Here is a 23,195-nt window from a genome sequence, read left to right as displayed (position 1 = left end):
AATCTGCATCAATGAAATATTTTTGTGTAGACTGTTTATTTCCATTTCCTTCACACTTTACCCATTGAGAAGAATACATGCTAAAATCAATGGCTATTATCCTAAGACTAAGATAACGACATGGATTAAATTAAACGGAGTGACACATTAAAATCAAGAAACATGTGGAACTCAACAAAAGCAGCCAAGATCCAAGAGTTTACTCCTACTGAAATGATACCACCTGCCTAATGCCCATGTACCTGTTAGAATATTCCTTGCTTCAAATTCCCTTAAGTTTTAAGCATTTGTGAGTGGGAGTAAACAGATAGGGGTCACTGTCAATAAGACTATGTAGCTTGGCACTTTAATAATGGAATATGCTCATAATATACATGCCGGCATCTCTTGACCAGGTCTGCCAAAAGCCTGATGGGAATCCAATATTGGTTTTATTTTCCATTTGAATATATGATGAACTTGAATGGCTGGTGTTTACATCAGAGACATTTGTAGAGACATAAAAGCCAATTTGCATGCAATCTGATTCCCGAATGAGCTTGTCATTTAACATAATAATGTTATATAATAGCCTGCCCAGTGATGTGAGTCTCCAATTACCTAGCCTGCTTTGTAAAATATTGATTCTTAAGGTTGATGATAATGAGACTACAGTGATTGATAAGTGGGATTTATACTATAATTCTGGATCTCAGAAAATTAAACCAAAAAGGGATTTATTTGAGCTGCGTAGCTTGTTTCTAGTCAAGGCAGCAGCTGCAAAATTTATGTCTCTTATCTATTATTCTGCTAGGTTCACGGGTTCTGAGGGAAATAATCCTATTTTCCAGCTTAATAAATACAGGGTGAGCTCATTAATTACTCTGAGAGTAATGTGGCATTTAGTGCAGACACTAAAAACTGCATTGCATTGAGTATTTGACCTTTTACAGCATTAAAAGTTCGAATAGGCTAAAACAACATATAGCACAAGCCCCAAAATAGAATTAGCATGCTTCTGTAATTTTTATATTTTATTCTGCTACTTTCCGATAAGAATTTATAGGCAGCAAGCCATCTAAAATACAAAATTAAAATTTTAAATTTGTAATGGTACCACTAAATATATCATTTATAATAAACGGGTAGTATGTTAATGAGACTGAACGTTATTCTGGACGTCCTTCTGGATGAAGCTGGGGCTGGAGGGAAGGAGCCCAGTCCCAGGTGCCGGCGGGAAGCTGGTACCAGCAGCTGGGGGAAGGAAGGCCTACTCTTGCATGAATTTTCATGCATCTGGCCTCTAGTAATAATTATAATAGAACAAGTAATTCTCTTTGGCTGGGTTCTACCTTGTTGGAGAACTAAAAAGAGCCCAGATACAAAAGCCATTCAAATGGGTATAATGCAAATTTCAGTTTATTTTAAAACTTGGAAACACACCCAAGAAATCTTGAAGGAAAAATAAACAGTAAGCCATATGATCTATTTTTTTTTCTTTTTAGCACACACACACACACACACATACACCATTAATTCAATTTCAAAAATCAAATAATTAATAATGAAGGGAACTAATTATGCTATCCTTCCTCTCAGTAATAAAACAAAAACTGTTGAAAAGGACAGGTGCAATTCAAATGACTCTTCTTAATATTCATTCACATATTTGCACCCTCAGAAGTTTCCATGAAGCCTGCACGCCTTTAGTCGTGGCTTCCGGAAAACGTGTGCTGCTTGTTAATCGAGAAGGCACAAACATTCCCATAGGCAGGCCTTATATCAGATCAGGGCTTATTTGGAGAAACTATGCCTATTTCCATGTGGTCATGTGTATTTAAAAAAGGACTCCACCAATTTAACTTTGTCATGGATTAGACCATCAACATCCTCATCTCTTGGATCATTACTTCTCATTACTCACTTCTTTTATGCAACACTCTCCATGATCTTGAAGAGTGCTTCATGTCCCTGTCCGCCCAACTCCAACCTCCATAAAAGGACAGCACAGGTGCAATAAAACCACCCTCAAGAGTGCTCCTGAACTTCTGTCCTCTGAGATAAAAACGCTGTTCTCGGTGATGAGTTTAATGTCTCACCAGTCCATGTGCCTCTGTTAGGTCATAAACTGTAAGTGCAGGAACTGTGTCTCTTTATAGGCTGTACAAGCTCTGACTTATTGATTGTGCTTCATCCTAATAATCGTTAAACAGGTGGGTTTCAACTCGCTCCAGCAAAGGCTCCACTTGCACGCTGAAAGGACGTTAAATGGAGCTCCCGCAGGGCAAGGATTTACCACCTTTGTTTCTCAGCAGACATTTATTCTGACCCTTATTTTTTCCCCAGGGCTCAACTTTTGCATTCTTTTTTAAAAAATTATTATTTTTTAATTAAAGTTTACCTTCAAATTATTCTGTATTAGTTTCAGGTGTGCAGCATAGTGGTTAGACAATCATGTACTTTACTGAGTGGTCCCCTGATATTTGCAGAACCCAATTGGCACCCTACATAGTTATTACAATATTGTTACTATATTCCCTATGCTATACCTATATCCTGCTGACTATTCTGCTAATTACCAATTCTTTACTTTTCTCTAACTCTGCAGATACCATTTGGTAGATACCCCTCACCAAAGTCTAATTTAGAGACTTGGCTGTTCTACATGAGTCTAATGTATGACTCACAGAACAGCAATATCAGTTGGTGGTTTGTGTAAACATTGGAGATGACAGAACCAGCATATATGTGAATAGGAAAGTCTTGGCTTAAGATTTCCTGAGGAAGCTTAAGAAGAAGTTTCACTTCTAGTTCTAAGATAAATAAGTCTTGGGGATATAATGCACAGTTTGGTGACTGAATAATGTATTGGAAAGTTGCTAAGAGATTAGAACTTAAAAGTTCTCATCACTAGAAAAAAAATTGATGTTTAATAGCAAAGCAATCAAGCAAGCAATCAAACAAACAAAAAGAGGAAACCATCCGATGTTTGACAATGATAATTGGTTATATCAATGATGCTACAGATACACTGCCTGGAACGTTATGTAGCCATTACAAATGGTGTTGCTCAAGGATATTAATTGTGTGGTCAAATGCCTGTGACATATTGCTATGGAAAAGGCAGCTTAAAAAGGTAGTATGAAAAGTAAGATTCACTGCTTCTGTTTCCAGAGTGAACATGATGGCTGGAGCTACAGCAGTCATCTTGTAAGCATGAGTTCCAAGCATGAAGATGGAAAGGGAACATGCAATTCACAGAATAGAGGCATAGAACCCCTGGGATTCCCAATGACATTACAGAGAAGCTAAACCAACAATAGCAGCCAATTGCTGAGGCTTTTTTTACATGATAAAGAAACAAATTCCTATTGGTATAGACACTGTCAGTTGGTTTTTAATTTACTTGCAGACAAAAACTCTCCTCACTATTAAATGAGGTCCATGAGCAAAATTAGATGGTGAGATTATAACTATCATTTAAAAAATACTACAAGTCCCACCTTATAAGTCAATTTTGAAACTGTGTTTAATGAGTAGGTTCTGTTTCCTAATAATGGTTCCTAAAATGTTGTCTTCCTTGCAATCAATCAAACTTGGAGTGACCTAATCATGCAAAGGGACAAGAGGACAAGTTAAATACTAGACACCTGATCATGAGCAACTGAAAAAAAGAAAAAGCATGCTGTGTGTTTTACCAAGGCTGTTTTCAGAAATAAGTTGTAAAAGTCTAGAACTCTAAAACTGTTCTGAAACCAAAACAGAAAAAGTCTGGAGAGGAGAAAATATTCACATGAAACTTTGGCCCCTTAAAATGATCAGTTCTGGCACAATAAAGTAACAAAGCTTTTTGTGTGTAAAAGCAAGCCTATTAGCCATGTATACAGATAAAGTACATTTGGATGAATCATGTTTAATAAGAGCACTTAATATATTTCCTAAAAACATAATGGGTAATTTCTAAGCATAGGTGATTTCTGAAAAGAGGAACTAGACAGAGGAAAAATTAATGTAGATATGATTTACCTTCTTTGTTATAAGCAGTTTGAAATTATAATGGGAAAGAGCAGAAACTAATTGTAATACAGAATATTTAAAAATCCCATTTAATGAGAAGCCATTTGGTAAAGTGGGGTACCTAAAGAAAAACATTAAAATACTTTGAAACTAGGGAAATTTATAGGTTAATGGCTTCAGATTTCACTTACTGTTTCAATGCAATAAAAAAGGAAGTCAAATTGAATGGCTCCCATTTTAATGTTTTATAGCACATCTAGAAATAAAGGAAAACTAAAAATAGTAAAAACAACTCCATAGAAATAAGTTGAACTGCACGATTATTTCCTGTGGATTTCAGTTTGCTGCCTCAAAATTGTGTATGCTGGAAGCAACTCCCACCCTTTGAAAGACAGCTATTATAATTACTTTTATTTGCTTTTATATTAAAGTCAATGGCTTGGAGAAGTTTGAGGGTTTCTCAGCCAATGGCATCTGGCTGGAACCATTGACGTGTGAGTAACTGGAACAGAAGGCCGGGTCCTTAAGGGGCAGTGAAGTGTCTGACTCTCAGGACTGAGCCACACCTCGGTTTTATGATGCTGCTTCTTCCTCAAATGACTGAAGCAGCCTGACTGCTCAGGGCATTGGTTCTGCATGAACAGCCATTACATTTAAATCTCATGGGAAAAATCTTGTTACAATGGCCTCATTCATAGAGCTTACTGATGGTTTAGGGACACTTATGATCAGGAAAATATCAGAGGTGTTCGAGCAATGCCAAAAAGTATATGCATCTGCTCTGGCTGGTGTGGCAAAATTGGTTGGGCATTGTCTGGTGTATTCTTCCTTTTCCCCCATGTGGTCTATGGTCTGTGCTATTTATATTTGAATCCCAATTTTGCTGGATATAAAAACCTGGCTTATAATATATTACTTTGAGTATCTTAAATATACTAATTTATTTTCTATTGTCAGCTTTAAGAAATATTTGATGAAAGAATGAATAATAAAACATTAATATCAGACAGTGATAGGCACTATAAAGAAGTAAAAAGATACTTTACCATAATTACTAGGGAGAACAACTCTACATAATATTATTTGTAACACAAACTAGAAAATGGCCCAAGCCGGTTTGGCTCAGTGGTAGAGCGTCGGTCTGCGGACTGAAAGGTCCCAGGTTCGATTCCGGTCAAGGGCATGTACCTTGGTTGCGGGCACATCCCTGGTAGGGGGTGTGCAAGAGGCAGCTGGCCGATGTTTCTCTCTCATCGACGTTTCTAGCTCTCTATCTCTCTCCCTTCCTCTCTGTAAGAAATCAATAAAATATATTCTAAAAAAAACCCCAAAAAACAAACAAACAAACAAAAAAACAAAAAAACAACCTAGAAAATGGTAGCATATCAGAAAAGAAATAAATATTATGGCTGATCACAAAAGGAAAACTTTACATCCAGTTGGGGGAGCAAGTGATAAAGTCTTAATAGAAGTAGAAGATAACCAGCTTACAGAAATTTTCATTAACAATGACATATCAGGTTTATTTTTATATTCTTTACAAAATTGATATATTAACAAGTTTGAACTATTTTTTTCCCCCGTAGCCTAACAAAATAGAAGATTCCGGTCTCTTTTTCCTTTACATTCTGCCTCCCCATATAAGGGTAATGCCTGAGGCAACATTCTGACAACTTTATAGATTTCCTAAGTGAAAATGAAAAGGCTACTTTTAAGAGGTAACTCAGTAAATGTAGTTTTCAGGTAAATAGAACAAAAGCATAACAAATGAAAGTAAAGCAAAAAAAAAAAAAAAAAAAAAAAAAAGATCTTTTCCTAGTTGTTTCTTTTCTTTTTTTCTTTTCTTTCATTAATGTGCACTCCATAGGTATCATCTGGCTATAGTGATAGTGGCATTTCATTCCCATAAAAAGGATGCCACTCTTTCCTCAAAGAATCATAGAATAATTAGACAAGAGAAATGCCAACAAATCATTAATTTTTATATCATTTGTCTTTTTATCTTTCAATTGGTAAGAAGATGGGACACTTGGGGTAGGATTAGTATAGCTCTAATCATTGGGTTCTAATTCTTTTCTGATAAATACAGGCAATTAGGTCTTTCAGGAGGTAAGTGAAGAATTGGAAATAATAAACTAATCTCTATAAAATTAAAGAACAAGCAGGTGCAATTTCCAGCAAAAGTATGATTCCAGCTGAGTTGGGACATCAGACAAGTGTGTTTTCAATAATCTTATTCAAAAAAATATTCACAAAGAGTTACAATGCTTTTAATTTCAACTGTGCTCTCTGCTCAAGACACCGCCTCAGGAATCATGCAACACCTAGTAGCTCCCATCCTCTGGGAGAATGACAAGCCGTTGCTACCAGCATTTTCTAACAGCCTAGACAGCAAGAGATTCTGACTGTGACTCCTTTCTTTGGAAGAGTGTTTTGTCCCTAACTTGACACAGAAACTTTTAAGTCCATTCATTAGGGAATTTCTACAAGTTGCTAGCGACTGTGATCTTTCTATAAATGTTATTTCAGGAGCAAGATTGGTCTCTTCTGAAGTTGATCTGTGCCATGCATGGTGCACAGCACACTCTACTTTTAAGGATCTGTGTGTTCAAATCTGTCAGACCCTCCTGACTGACATAGTTCCCTCAAAGATGGGGCAGTCTTGTGTCCTCGGAAGGTTGGCATTAGAGAGAAAGCCAACAAGCAGAAATTGCTGTCATTTCTGCCAGATCCATGTGGTTAGACTTACAAACCCTAAAATAAATGAATTTGAACTGAGGGGAAGGGCAAGGAGGGCTCTCTTCAAATACCATCACAGACAAATTCCCAGCAACCATTTTTCATATTGCCAATGGCAAAACTTAGATGAAAGAAACCATGCAGGTATGTCCCAAACATGCCTACAAAACCAGCTGCACTCATGTGTGTTTCCAGGACCTTTCTCTGAGATTCTAGCCACACTTCCCGAGATAGTGTTACCAGGTTCACCTCAACGTGAAAGAGGGCACAAGGACCCATCTCCGCCTAAGCCAGTAATTGGGACTCGGCCTTCCCCACACTTTCCCCTGCCCAGATCATTGCTGTGACATTTCATTTCTCTTCTCTATGAAAGAAGCACTCAGGCAGAAAGCTCATTCTAGAAAACATTCCAGGCCCTCGCTTAGAGGATGAGTATTCCACACAGTTCTCAGTGTCCTCCATGATCCACAGTTTCATTGCTCAGAGGAAAAACAAGCCTGGGTGGATACACTGGGCTGTTTCTTCTTTCACATCTTTTATGAGGTGGTTAAGAGCAGATAAAGCTTCATAAGAAAGCTCCTGACTTGGTGCACTATTTGTTACCATGTGTTGTAAATAGTTAAATTCCCAAATGTGCCATTGGTGAGTGAACTGGTTGATAATGAACTCAGTTATGCAGAAAGTCTGGTCCTTTGTCTACCACGCAGTCAGTCGGTACTAGGTAAACATCTGCTAAGTCAATGAAAGCAACAGAGAGTGGGACTCGTGTTCTCACATTAAGCAAAATTGTGCCAAAGTTTTCAACTTTATTTCTGGTTTCTCTGGCGATCGCCTCATGCTATCTTTCACTATATCCCTCTTAAGCTTTGCAAAATGTGCACACTCTCACAGTTTGAAATAAATACATTCTTAGCTCTAGAGAAACATCCTCATACCCTTCATGTTTTAAGAGACTGAAGGATTTCCACAACCTCCATGGAACATCCCAAATTAGGTAAATTGAAGGGCTAAGCATTTTTAAGCTTAAGTGATGTTGGCAGTCCTCTGGAGAAATCTACAGTCCAGAGAGGGCAGGCGACTTGTTCAAAGTTGTGCAAAAGGTTAATGACAGGCTTGAGATGACAACTCAAGGCTCCCAACACCCATCATAATGCATTTTCCACCCCATTTATCTACAGGATTCTATAAATGTGGTGATGAAGAGTGAAACGGTACTCAGGTTATTTGGCATATCTGTTCTGAAATCCCAGAGTGTAAATCTCAGTCTGTAAATTATGATGTGTGGCCCCTACTTTCACTGCCAATAATCCAAAGCCAAAATACCACTTCATTTAAAGAAATTACACTGGATGTTAGGGCTGAAATATCATAATGATGAAAAAAGACCATCTTTTGTGAACTTAAAAATAGGTGTTCATTTTCCAGGTGATTACCTTCTCCTTTGCCTAATGACAGTAACACATCCCTACACTAGAGATATAGCACTTATGTCAAAACACCACAGAAACAGATGCTTTGTGCAGAAACCAGGCTACAATGCATTTGAATATTTGACAGAAGATTTACGATAGTCCTGGCCACTGTTGGTAGGCTAGATATGAAGATGGGACCCAAGTGCTATGAAAAGTGATCATGAGACAAGTACGTCTCTTCTTGGTTTTAATAGACCATACTAATTTTCAACAGAGACTGTTATTTCTTGTTTTTCTAAAATTTGCATGATTAAAACAATAATTTCCTAAAGGATTACTTAGCAAAATGATCAAGGACAACAAAACCTGACAGAACATGGAATGTGTTATCATTATAGGACTCAAAGGATTGCCTGTTGTCTTTCTTTGGTGGGTGAGATTCTCTTGCATACCAGCATATGCCTCATAAAAGCAACAAGAGACTGCATTATGGCAGGTTGCTAACTACAAACAATCAAGGTCTAAATATCTGCCATCTTGTTTTTCAAAGGAATAAAAAAGATTCTTCCATGGACTGTGCTTGAATTAGAAACACTTTTTAGATGCTATAATGTATATTTTTTAAATTGCAGAAATGTTTGGCGCTTGTTTAGCTGGATTGGGAAGCACCCCTTCCTCTGAGAATATCCCCAATCACAGATGATAGAGGAGTTGATTGTAACCTGTATTCTGCTCAACTCTGAGGACATTGATCTTGTTACTCCACAAAGGGAGTCAGTGGTGCTTTTTTAATACTACACACCTGAAGTCAGGGATTAGAAGTGTCTGCATCTTAGAAACAGTGAGTTTCTCAGATTTACTGCAGCTGTGTAAGGGTCTTGGTGGCAAAATACCTGCTGGGTTATTCAAGTTGAGAAGAAAAAAAAGAAACATCGCAGTGTATTTGTGTACAGTTGTCTTACTATGCTAATTTTGGCTCTGAGATTCTGTGTATTCAGTTGCTTACTACCCCCACTACCACAATACAAAACAGGTGTAAAGTTAAACATTTAGTTATAAAGGCATACATTTGGGGGATCATTAGAGCCCTATGGTACAGCATGGTAACTGTAGTTAAGGAAAGTGTATTATATAACTTGTAAGTTTTTCATAGAATAGATCTTAAATGTTCTCACCACACACAAAGAAAGGATAATTATGTGAAGTGATAAAGGAGTTAGCTAACACCACATGGTAATCATTCTCAATAGTCAGGTGTTTCAAACAACACATACAGCTCAGAGTTACACAAGGCTGTATTTCAATAAACATTATTTAGGAAAAAAAATGTAGTGAAAATAGGTATACAATTAAAATGGGTGATTTTCTATTTTGTGGTGGGTTATTACAAGAAATAGAGATAATTGAGCTTTTCTTTGTTTTTGATTCTATTTAGGGAGTTGTACCATTGTAATGTAAGCACCTATTTTTAGGATGGAAAGAGCAAAAGGAAACAACAGAAAACTAAAAGATGGGACCTATAGGATACATGGGTTACTCGTAAAACCAGATTTCACATGCATATGCTGTGTATTCTACAAAGATTTAACCATTTACATAAAACCTATGAGTAAGTAATAATCACCTAGTGCAAGAAGAGATTCAGAATCAGAGGGGTGAAAACTATAATACCTTCATTTCCCACAACTCATATACATTTGAACTTGTATGATCATGTTTGTAAACCAAATATATGGTCTTGGTGCTTATTTGACAGACTTTAAAAATACATGGCAAAACATTATCTTGAAAGAACTGCAATAAAGAGTGGTACTTTCCCATTTTAGGGCAACGTTTACTGAGGGTGCTGTCCGAGTGAAAATGAATTGAAGTGATGCGCTCCGTTGTGTTATAATGAGCTACACGATTTCTGCAGTTCAGTTATCCATAGGCAAACATTGCCATTATTTCGTGAGACAGCCTTGCTAAAAGCAAGAACACAGGGAAGTGGGACCAATTTTTTGCCTTCCTAATTTCCAAACTGGTACCTATTTGAAGGGTCAGTGAGAAAGCGTTCTGATCAGGTAAGTCTGCTTTCATTACCCGGTGGCGATGCTGAGAGTGGCATGGGTGCATTTAAAGACATTGTCACTACAGCTGGCATTCTGATTGCTCTGCTACACACTGTTTATGCCAGACACTTTGCCAGTGTGCCAAACGATTGGCTAGGGCCCCTTGGATAGCTCCACTCAGTGTTTTGGGCCAAGTTTAGATGGATCACATGTTTACTATGGCTTTAATGATGGAATCTCCACCTACTCCTTAATTTTTATTTGTTCCCATTTACCCCTCTCTTCCTCTACACAATGTAAATGAAGCCGAGCCCTCTAGTGTCTTCTCATTACAAGGAGCTCATTTGTGCATATAAATTGTGATGTGCATTGTGGGAAATTGGTCATTACTCTGCTGTTCTGAACTTTCCAATGGTTTTGGCAAGTGAGGGAGAGGTTTAGGAGATTTCTAGATTCCTACAGATATTGGAAACACATTGATCTTGTGTGGCTCTGCCGCCATGTTGGGGGCTTAGCCTGCTTTGTGGAGAGGATGTTGGGCACTCAGTTCAATCCTAGAGACCCAGATTATCCCATTTATTCTAAACGCTTGTTAGCACTTTGAAGTGGAAAAAATAGAAGTGGCAGACAAAATATGGATTTTGTTTTTGAGACTTGAGGGTTGCAAGCTTAAGCCATATTTCTTCAGTGGCTCCAGGAAGGCTGCAGTGCCACTGGAGGACTTCAAAATATTTTATAGGTGGCTGGTGACTCAGCAACTTCTTCAGAAATACTCCTTTGAGTGCCAAGCATTAATAAATAAACTAGAACAAGAGTGAAACTGCCCTCAGAAGTCAATTTAGCATTGAGGTTGAATGTATTTAGTCTAAAATGCATATAATAGGGCATGGAGAAGAAGAGATTAATTATAATTTTTAAAGTTACCCACATACAGAAGACAGATCCTCCTTTTACACCACACACAAAGATCAACTTGAAATGGATTAAAAACTTAAATGTAGGCTCTCAAATCATAAAATTCCTAGAAGAAAATACAGGAAAAAAACCTTTTTCACATTGGACATGACAGCAAAACACAGGTAAAAAGCAAAAAGAGACAAATGGGACTATAGAAAACTAAAATGTTTTTGTACAGCAAAGGAAATAAACAACAAAGTGAAAAGGCAAAGTATAGAATGGGAGAAAATATTTGCAAATTATATACGATAAGAGGTTAATATCTATATATATAAAAGCCTAAGCAACCGAACAACACTCAATGCAGGAGCTTCCCCCTGATGGTCAGTGTGCTCCAATAGCCAACCTCCTGTGGCTGGCCAGCTTCCTGCAATCCCTCCCTATGGCCAGCCCAGTTCTGCTAGGCCCCAATTGCTGGCCAGGCTGAGAGACCTCACCCATGCACAAATTCCTGCACTGGGCCCCTAGTTCTTATAATAAAAAAGGCAGAGGAAGAAAACTTCTAGAGAAGTGATAATTAAATTTAAGGTATGGCAATTTCATGGGTATATATTTTTCTTTTTTATCAAGGTGTGTACAGCTTTTTTTGTATGTCAACTATACTTTATTAAAATTAATTTTAAAAAGGAAAAATACAATGAAATATAGCTTATGACAATTATTCCTCTATACGCATATTAGATTAGATGGTCTCCAACACCCATAAAACTATGATTCACACTCAGAGGATTTTTTTCTCCATATTTAAAGAAGAATTTATAAAGTTGAAGCCATTTTATTTTTTAGTGCAAACACTTAAAATTTGAGTCGAGGTGAGGGAGAAAGGAGGTATTAATGAGATACATAGTTTCATATGTCCTACCAGCACTTAAACTTTTGCATTTTGGGAAAATTTTTATAATTATCACAGATATAAAAACATTTAAAAAATATTAAAGTAGTCAGAGACAATCCCATTTACTATTTTTTTCCTATTCCCATTTGTAAGGGAAATCATGGACCTAAAAAGTATTAACATTTGTAATTCTATTATGTTATCCCGAAGATATTTTAATTTGCATTTAGACTAGTTGAGTATGCAACTTACTTTGAGAGTTTAATTCTGAGAGAACATTACCCTTCTAACTAAGAGCAAAACGAATGTTCTAATCACATGTTATTAACATTCAAATTAATCACTGTATATTCAGCCTCTTTCTACAAAGTATTTGAGGTAATTTGTGACTTAAATTAATGATAGAGCAAGCAAATAAAATATACCAATTAGTGAAGCTCCAGTGTGGACACTTCTGGGATTGGGGTCCTATCCATTTCTGCCAGCATTCATGGGGTGCATGGCACATTGGTGGCTAGTGTGACTAAAATCTGGGGACTCGCAGGAAGGGGAAACAGGACAGGTCAACATCAGGAAAAAACAGTGGTGATGAATAGCAAGCTTGTATTGGATTCATTGACATATTTTTAAAAGAGGAATGATTGAATAACATACAACTTGTCTCATGTTTGTGAAATTCACCCCTAAGATAGTTTCTTCAAAGAGGTGCTTGAAGCTTTAGAAGATCTCAGAACACATGGAATTTCAGATAGCTCTAGATTTTTAAAATTCTCCAACCATTGACAGAAAAGAGGAACTCACTTTTCCAAAATGCCCCCTCTTTCTGTAGTCTCTATGTGCATTTATTCTCTCTATGATATTTCCACTTTTTTTTTCATAGTAATTAAAATGCTTCTGTGGACTCTGACTTTGCTATGGCTTGGATGATTGGGTATTGTTTTGTGCACTGGAAGGTTGAAAGATTGAAAAGTTTGAAGGGTTGAAAGGTTGCTGGTTCAATTCCTGGTCAGGGCACATGCGGGGGTTGGGCTAGACCTCCAGTAGGGAGCATTCAAGAGTGTTTCTCTCTTACCCTCTCTCTCTGAATATATATATATATATATATATATATATATATATATATATATATATATATATATATATTTTAAAGATTAATAGTATCCTAATATATAAAAACCCTGGGTCCATCATATCCATGACAACTGGAGGTTTGATCAACTAGATGTCAGTCCTGCAGTCAGCGCTGGGTTGCTGTGGTGACCCAGCACTGACTGCTGTAGTTGCAAGTTTAGTGACCCAGTACTGACTACTGTGGAGGCTTTGAATCAGGCCCAGAGAGAGGCCTGAAAAGAGAAGCAGGGTCTGATCCATAGCCTCTGTGGCAGCTGTTGATCAGCACTTGCCTCTCTCTTTCTCTTTGGGCCTGGCCAGCAGCTGCACCTCCATTTCTCTCCAGGCTTCCACCGGGGCTGCTGATCAGTTCTGCCTTTCTAATCAGGCCCCATTGATAGGCCCAGGGATACTGACTTGCATAGAAACTGACCAATCAGAACCAAATCTGGGTCAGCTGTGAGGAACCAATGGCTGCCTGGAAGACAGAGTGTTTGATGCTGGCTGGTAAAGAAACTGACCAATCAGAACCAAATTGGCCGTCAGAGAAGGGCAGTTGGGGGCAACCAGGCCAGCAGGGGAGGCAGTTGGGATGAGATTAGGCCAGCAGGGTAGGGCATTTAGGGGTGATCAGGCTGGCAGGCAGAGAGATTAGGGGCAATCAGGCTGGCAGGCAGGCAGGTGAGTAGTTAGGAGCCAGCGGTTCCAGATTGGAGAGAGTGTAGGCTGTGTGCATGAATTTCATGCACTGGGCTGCTAGTATGGTTAAATTAGTAGTGATTTTTGCTTACATAATCTCTCTCTTTATCTTGAGTTTTTCAATGAGGGTATATTTGTTTTGCAATTAAAATTTTCTTTTATTTTATTAATTTCAGTTAAATTTCAAGTACTTATTTCTTGGAATTTTGGCAGGTTTTCAGAAACACTACTACCTTAAGTTTAAAAAAATCACTTTTGAATGGAAGAAACAAAATTGTTCCTTAAGGGTAATACTGCTTGATTAGAAGGCATTTCTACTTTGTAATGGAAGCCCAGGGGATGAAAAACAGGCAGGCAGCCCTGCATGTCTGCATTAACACGTAAAGAAAAAAGAGAAAATATTCAGGAGGGAGGAAAGTGCATGAAATAAAAGGGATCTGCCACAGAAAGTGATTTCAAAATCTCCCAAATAAGACACTTCTAAAGAAATGGAACAGAGGAAGACACATTGCAACTTGCCATAAAACTTGGGTAAAAGGCTTGCAAAGTCATAATGAAAAGTAATAGTCACTCTCAAGAGTTAAGCCAACTAATTGACATATACAATGTGCTTTAAATTGTTCCAGAAATGGAGCAAAACTGCTCTATGACATTTTAAAAGGCAGTGCCCAAACCATAGAGAACTCGCCTTTGCTATGGGTTTCCCACAAACTGCTTAGATGGCTTCCATCTGGATGGTCTCATTTAAAGCACATTTCAGAAGAGCTGCTGCTTGCTTTTTCAGAGGAATCATTCATTCAAATATTTTAATCTATTTATTCATTTATTGTTATTTTTAATCCTCATCAGAGGAGGAATTTTTTCCATTGCTTTTCAAAGCTAGTGGAAGGGAGAGAAGAGGAGAGGAGAGGAGAGGAGAGGAGAGGAGAGGAGAGGAGAGGAGAGGAGAGGAGAGGAGAGGAGAGGAGAGAGAAGAGAGAGAGAGAGAGAAGAGAGAGAGAAAAACACTGATGTCAGAGAAACACATCCATTGGCTATCTCTGCATGTGCCCAACCAGGGGTTTGGGAGTAAACCCATAATCAAGGTACATACCCTGGAATGGGAATCAAACCCACGACCCTTCAGTGCACAGATAAACACTCTAACTATTGATCTACACCAGCCAGGGCCATTCTTGCAAATCTTGATTGTGACTTAGGAGAATGAACCTGGGCAGGATAGAGAGTATGACTGTGTTATCCCATTTTACATTAAACGCTATCACCCTAGGGCAGTCCCATAACTTTCTTATTAGACTAGAAAATGAAGATGATGTGGGTGTTTCTAAGCCAACTCCACTTTCTGAGTACATACAGAATGCTAAAATGGATATGCTAGAGTCTCAGATTGGCTCATCCTCAAGGTACACCAGAGATGCAATCTCCCAAATTCATGTGGTGAAATGGCATTTTCTCAGAAGGTAAGTACAATATCTGTCCTAGAGTTGTGCTGCCAGTAAGAAACTTTTGTTCTAATACCACATGCCTTTATCTTGAACATATATATAAAGGACACAACGTCACTTAAGTTTGGCAGCCAATTTCTTTCTTGTATTATAAGAACAAAACAAAAATAAAACAAAGGCTATAAGTGCCTTTCCAAACCTGAACGATATAGGCATGGCAACCAAACATTTCTTAGACCATGCCCCCAAACTGGACCATTTTCCTGTGTTAAATACAAGCATTAAAACATAGGCACACAGCATCAATTCTTAACAGATTTCTCTCAAACAAACTTATATTACCAGGCTCCTGAGTTTTAAAACACTGGATGTGTGAAGAGTGAAGCAGCAAGCCTGCAATTAGCATCTGTTATTTTTAGAGCAATGGCCTAAGTGCCAGAACCCCACTGAAGGCCACATCTTGACAAACTCACTCTGCAGTTTATTCTCTGGCAGGTGGAATTTTAATGATGCTTATTTCCTAACATTTCTTATCTTTTTCCATTTCCTGGTCATTATTGAATGGGAGGAAAAAAATAACAATATTTAAGCCTGACATATTTTTTTCTTCTTGCATTAAAAACTTAGGGCTAGGTTGAGAATTAGCTATAGGTTTTCTGGGACTTTAGAAGCTAGAGACCATTTCTTAAGGCTAGATTTGTATCAAGTCCTTGGAACAAAACCAAATTCCTCACATGTAGTATAAACTCTACAAGAGTTAATTAAATAAATAAATACTAGAACAGTAAAGGAGGTCCGGCCTAATCAGCATGTTATGTGTTTATTATTGTAAATTGGAGTAGGGTGTAATATTTCCCTTTATCAGAGAAGAAAGCTGATGAGTGGAAATTTAACTGACTTCAGTATGGTGCCCGTGGTTAATAATTATTGACTACTAGAGGCCTGATACACAAAATTCATGCAAGAGCAGGCCTTCCTTCCCTCCTGCCGCTGGCAGGCACCCAGGACCAAGGCTTCCCTCACAGCCCCGACTTCATAAGGTCATCTGGTCTAATTACCATATTATACTTTTATTATCGTAGATATTTTTTACCTTACATGGGTGACCTCATTGAAGTGCTGTAGGCAGTGATACTGACATGAGCAGAGCAAGAACGATGGGCCAGTTACGGAAGGTCACCAGGATGAGAGCCCTAGGTGCTTAGCAGGGGACAATCAATTGTAAAGTGGGACCTCACCCCCAGGGTGACTTTTCCTCCCATAGCACGTCATTGGTCATTGGGTTTGGATCCCTGACCTTTCCTCCCTAGAGATAACATCTAGGCTTCAGTTGTATTTCAGCTCCCAGGCCCAGTCACTGCTGACATCAGGGCCAGCTGCATGGAATGATGACCCCTGCCCTGGTTCTAGCCAATCAATCAGTGGAGACCACAACCCTGAAAGGACACACCTGGAAAACTGCTGAATATTCTATTAAGATCTTGCCCTGGAATCTCCCCTAAAATCCTTAGGATGGAGGATCCAGTATGCTCTCCCTCTGCAATTTACCCAATAAATGTTCTCTTCTCTGACAGTTTTGGGTCTTGCTCTGAGTTATTTCCTAGCCAGAACACAGGTTTTGTCTGACCCCATGGGTCAGACACCTCTTGCTGTTCCTGTTGCCTATAACAGAAGCACCCCCATTTTAGAGATGAAAAAAGTGAGGCTTAGCAAGGGTAAGTAAAGGGCCCAAAGTTATACAAGTCAGCAATGGTAAAGTTAATATGTAAGCTCAGGTTGGTTTAACTCCAAGATTCAAGATTTTAACCTCCAGGGATAGTGCCTTCTCTCAATAGTGGGGCTGAGCTAGGGGTGAGGTAATGGGTGGGATAAAAATCATTCCAAGTTGCTACCTCACAACCTATGGGAAGAAGCAGGTTTGTAAACAAATACATCCAAACAGTAAAGTTATACAGAAACATCTGGAAGCACGGAAGAGGTTGTTGATTATGGCTGCAGGGTGTGAGCATTTTTATGGTTTCATTTGGGGAGCAATGGATGAATCTACCTTTAAAAACGGATATCCATGGAGGCATTTCCTGCCTTTGACTTATCCTTCCTAAGGTAAGGATATGCAATAAGTGTCCATAGAATGCTTAATCAACAGGAAATGTTCATTCTAGAAAAAGGATTGTTGCCAAACTGCAACCCACAGGCCTAGGCCGTATTGAGAATGTGATGTACTTGGTTGCTGCCCAAGGTCACGGCTGATCTGCCCTGACAATGAAAAGATCTAATACAGAGAAGATGGTAGTTTGGACATATACAGTTTCCTTTTTACTACTGGAGCAATTCTTTTTTTTTTTTAAATTTACTTTTCCTAACTTTGCAATTTGGAAAACATCATAGAATAAATATTTAAACAGAAGATCTCAATGGAAGCTATTTACCTACAATGCCATCTTGAAACGGGGCAGTAACAATGAACAGAGGGCCATAGATGAGCAAAGAAAAGTAAAGCCTTTGATTTACCTCCTTAATCTATGTTGGAACTCTATTTACCGTTTCTGAAGGTTATCTCTAATTCTAATTGCCTGTTTGCTTCCTGGCTGTCTGAGAATTTAGAACCACAGATGCCCTTTTTGTGAACATAAAATACCTTCTGTGTAATCAGGTCTGGCGCTGTGCTGACACTGGGGTCTGTAGCTTAATTACTGATGATAGGAGGCAGAGGGAGGGGGACAATTCTGCGCTGGCATTTGAATATCAATCAGTGTTAATGAAAGCGGAACTCCATCTTTGTAAAGGGCACCTCAGTCATCCTTGACTCAAAGAGCGAAGTTGTTCAGGCTGCTCACAAATGAGTCATCATAGTTTGATATAATCCCATTCATTTATTTTTGCCTTCGAGGTCAAATTCATAAAAATCTTCATTAAGACCAAGGTCCATAAGTTTAGTAACCACATTTTCTTCCATATAATTTATTGTTTCAGGTCTTATACTTGGTTCTTTGATCCACTTTGGGTGGATCTTGCGACTAGCATGCTAAGTGAAATGTCAGACAGAAAAAGTTAAGAACTATATGATTTCACTAATATGTGGCATATAAACTGAAAGCAATAAATGAACAAACAAAGAAAGCAAACATAAACTCACAGATGCAGACAACGGTCTGATGTTACCAAAGAGAAGCTGTCAGAGGTAGTAAAGGGTAAAGGGTTCGAATATATTGTGTCAGAAGGAGATCTGACTTTGGGACGTGGACACACAATGCAATATCCAGATGATGGAGTACAGAATTGTACACCTGAAACCTATTATTAACCAACTAGAAGCCTGATGCACAAAATTCGTGCAAGAGTAGGCCTTCCTTCCCTCAGCTGCCAGCACCAGCTTCCCTCTGGCACCTGGGACCTAGGATTTGGGCTTCCCTCGTAGCCCCAGCTTTGTCCGGAAGGTTGATCAGAAGGATGTCCAGTCTAATTAGCATATTATGCTTTTATTATTATAGATTTCACCCCAATAAATTAAATTTAAAAAGAAAATAAAAAGTGAGTCACTAAAAATCCATATAATTTTATGTAAAAATTACTCAATGAAAGTACCAGGGACAGTTTAGTACAGAAAGGATATGGTCCTAGGGTCCTTGGGGACCATTTTCAGCTCACACTCTTGGCTTCCTTTCTTCATGGGAGCTGGTGGAAGAACTGATCCCAGAGAAACAGCTGCAAGTGGAGAGAGACAGCAACCCAGCCTGTCCCAGTTCTATCACCGGTAAAATAATTACTATGTTTTAAGCATTCACTTTGGGTTAAGCGTCTGAAATCAGGTTTCCTTCCCTTTTAATAGATCCCTTCAGCCTAGAGATAACAGCTCCAGAATGTGTTGTGACAAACATTTTTCATCAATGCAGAAGAAGTTGGAAAAATATACATAGAAGATTACCTTCAAATACAAATTGATCATCCTTAGTATCTGGCAAAATCGAAAAGAAAAATAAAAGTCCTTATTTTACCAATTCTGCAGGAAGAGGCAACAAACCCATCATAAGCCATTTAGAGGAAGAGATTCGAAACAGCAGCTGCCTGGTACTTAGCAAACATTTACTTGTTAAAGCTAATAATTCTTTGTCTCTATCTCTTGACTGCAGAGAGCTAGAGTACACTGGGGAAACCGTAACAAACTATACATTCCCAGACCCTTCTGGGAGTAGCTTCTTTTCCGAGCATTAAAGTAAATGCAGCATTGCTATGCCAGTCCTGTAGAGTGCACCTTGCTTCTGCAGCTACAAAACAATGACAGAAATAGAGATAGTGAAACTGAGCAAAACGCAGTTTTGAGGGCGGCATGCAATCAGAGTGACGGGTGAGTTTGAACACAATGGATTTGTTGACACGCCATGAATTTTTCCCCCAGATCTAGTTCATGTGCGGTTTAATAATGAATCCCAATCTGTTAAACCTTAACTACAAAAACGTTTCCCCCTTTATCATCTGAATGAAAAGCCTGCTGAATTTACTCATGTTGATCTCATCTTCACCGTCGGAATATGAAACACATGATGAAAAAGTTGGAAAGATATGTTTTTGTTCCTCAGTGCTTCCCATGATTTACTTGGTATGACACCTGTTTTTGCCAAAAATTTCCTTTGACTTTGGAAGGTCAATGATGACAGCTGCCCTACTATGCTCTCCTCTTTATAAAGGAAAGATAAAGCCACTTCAAGGAGCACAACTGAGGAAATGAGACCACACCATTAAGTATAACTTGGTGAAAATGTAGGTGTGCAAGAAGGGGTGCTGAGGATCAATGTTCTTATTGTTATTTCTTTTTTTGTTTCAGCAGTTTTAGTCTGTCCTGATTCCACCAAGATGTAGTCAGAATAGGTTACATCCTCATAAAAAAAAACAAACAAAACAAAATAAAACAAAAAAAAACAAAATTATGGTCAAAAGCTCTTGTCTTCTGCTTAACTTGACTACCTCAATAGAACAAAAGAGAATAAAATAAATCACCACTTTCAAAAATCACTAACATGTTTAGATCTATATTTATCTGTATATTACCTATCTACCTACCTATCTGAATATTTCTCTCTATATATAATATTAACATAAAATGATGGGTATATGAAATAGTAAAATGTATTGCTCTAAGAAGTATACAATATAAAGATAAATGTATAGTGAAATTTAATTTACTTGGAATATATTCTATATTTATCTGATTTATAGTAGTTGCCTTAATCAATGCATTCTTATTATATAAAAACTACAAATAACCAAAAAATATGATATTGAGACCATATAAGTAAATTGCTCATCATAACTGATATTTTAAGCCCTCAACTTTGCTTGAAATTAATATCAGTGAGATAGAGTTTTCTAAATAGTTATAGACTGTTATTTTATTGTGTAAATAAACCTTGTCTTCCAATGAGTTTTTTGGCAATGTTTTAAGAAATTGCAATGCATTCTGGTGGTTTTTGCTAGATGCATATACAATTATTTCTGAAGTTGTATATCAGTCTTAATCCAAGCTCTCCCTTCAGAGAAAAGTTTCCCTTACTTTTCATGAAAATAGTAGTCTTTCATTGCTGGAATTACAGACCAAATTCTTGCTTGCCAGTAGATAGGGATGCAGTGCAAGGTTTTGTTTTCTCTGACCTTTACTTTTGCCTCCTGGGTCATGGGTGTGTGTGTGTGTGTGTGTGTGTGTGTGTGTGTGATCATGTGGTAGAGAAAACTGATGACTGGGTGACAGGGTGGTGGGTTCCCACTTGTAACTTTAAAGGGAGCTACAAAGGGGTCTTATCACTCCACCATGATCCTGACTTCACTCCCCAGGATATATCTTTCATCATTATTCCCACTGACCAAGTTCTATGAGTCTAGGTTTGAAACTATGGCAATAAACTATTGCTTTAAAATATACTATTTTAGTTTTTAACAGAATTCTTTTTTGGTCAAAATACTTAGTGTTGTTATTATGAGCAAAAGCTAAAGTATAAAAGGAAAAAGAAAAATACCCTGAATGCATTACCCTTAGGCATTAACTACTTCAAAAATCATAATGGTCATTCATTCACCAGATATTTACTGGGTTTCTATTACTGTTCCCACCTATTGTGCTCAACAAATGCTTGTCTGATGGATGAGTGTTTTCTGCTGTGTTTTCTTAGCTCCTGCTTCCTCCAATCTTGGTCAGCGGGTTAGTCAACTGCCTGCAGCTGAGTGCTTTTCTAACTGCTAAAATGATTCATTTTAGGACAAAGGGGAGGAAGAGGAAATGAACCGCCAAAGCCGAGGTTTCTGCAGTTGTTGATGAAATACCTGCTATTTATTAATTTGATTAATCCATCAAGCCATCCCCATGCTATTTAACCTTTATATGTAGGGAAAAAAATCACACAAGCAAAGCATTTACACTTGTCTCTTTCTTTGCTCCAACTCCCCAAATAGTTTCTCTGTCAGGGCTTTGGCTAAACCTTAACATTACTGTGAGTGGGTTTCTGTAGCATTTTATTATAGAGCCTAAAGTCAGTCTCCGAACTTAAAAGCAATCTTGTTATGGAAAAATAGATGCTAAGAGAAAAAAATCCTTTGTAAAGCACAGCATAAAATAGACACTGCTATGATCTACATCTAGCTTCTGATATGTGCTGGGTAAGGTTTGAGTGAAGCTCCTATGCCATCTCAGGTCCTGATTTTTGAAATAACTTTTATCATGGGCCTGAGATGATAGCTTTAGAGAAGCCACTGTCCATCTTAGAGCTCCCACTGTGGCCAGAGAGGGCTGAGAAATGGAAATGGAGGAAAAGCCAGCAATGCAAATACAAAGCGATTTGCATGACTCCAGGTCCACCTGGAGAAGCTGTGGTGGTGCTGCGTGTACCGGTTCCTTTAAAGGTACTTGCCTTGCAAACTGTAGATCTCACCAACGCTGTTCTGACGGGTGATGTGATGCCAGTACGCGCTACGAGGAAGAGATATTGATTTGGATAATGTCATTGGCTCAGTCAAGCTTGTCTGAAGCTGAAAGAAAAAGAAAACAGGTATTAGGCTTTATTTTAAAATATTAAATTGAAATCTGCATTTTTCAAAGTCCAGGGTGAAATGTGGGCTACAGGCCCCTGCACCAGCTGCTGTTGAAGGGTAACGTTTTTTACAAGGTGAAATCATGACTGGACCTATATGAAATAAACACTTGTAAACAACCTAATCCCAGTTATTCACTAAGAAGGGAACCAAAGGGTGGCACCGCTGATTCCAAGTTGTTTCCAAAGGACATATCTCCGATTAGGAATGCTGGTCACAGAAATAATCAACTGGATTCCTCAGGGAGAATGTATCTGCTTTTCTATGAGAAAGAATTGCTTGTATTACCATCAGCATTCTACAATTAACTGAAGTTTAAAGTAGCTAAAAAAAATGGAGATGCAAGTCCCTTCTAAAACAGATACCCCATGATGCTGTCAACACAGGATTCCATTTCTGTTGTACCCATTTCCCTGTCTTACAATCTTTCCTGACACCTCCCCCTATCAGTACTTAATGGCTCTTTCCTGGAACAGATCTTTCCCCTAAGTCTTGCGATATGCTTTCGTGAATTAAAAATTGTTTTTCCTGAGAAGCTCTGTGATAAAACAGCGGCACATTTTCTTGTTTGAAACACAAAATTCAGGTGAGCAGAAGAGGTTCACACATCACATCAGGGGCTCAGGCATACGATTAGTTCAAATAGTACAATACTTCATGTTGCATTTCCAAGAAGAAAGTTTATTTTTATTGATTCACACCAGGTTTTAAAACACACACACAGAAATGTTTTTATTTGGTCTCAGTACACATTTTTTACAGACAACGGGCAATCCTCTAATTAATAAAATCTCCAATTTTCTCTTATTAAATAACTGCTCTTGGCAAAACTGGAAGCTGTAATGATCAGCCCTGTTGAGTGCAGCCTTAGAGG

General features: G+C 38.2%; 1 protein-coding gene across 1 annotated transcript in view; it reads right to left on the bottom strand.

Annotated features, from left to right (window-relative positions):
- The window catches only part of DOK6 (docking protein 6), a 225,520-nt gene that overhangs the window by 21,910 nt on the left and 180,415 nt on the right, over window positions 1-23,195 (bottom strand). Inside the window, exon 7 of the mRNA XM_084887401.1 lies at window positions 22,141-22,258. Within this exon, the coding sequence (XP_084743527.1) occupies window positions 22,141-22,258 (118 nt within the window). The remainder of the gene's footprint in view (window positions 1-22,140; window positions 22,259-23,195) is intronic.

The sequence above is a fragment of the Pipistrellus hanaki genome (assembly GCF_964339955.1).
Source record: "Pipistrellus hanaki genome assembly, chromosome: 6".
Taxonomy (NCBI): domain Eukaryota; kingdom Metazoa; phylum Chordata; class Mammalia; order Chiroptera; family Vespertilionidae; genus Pipistrellus; species Pipistrellus hanaki.
This window is presented reverse-complemented; position numbering and strand designations above follow the sequence as displayed.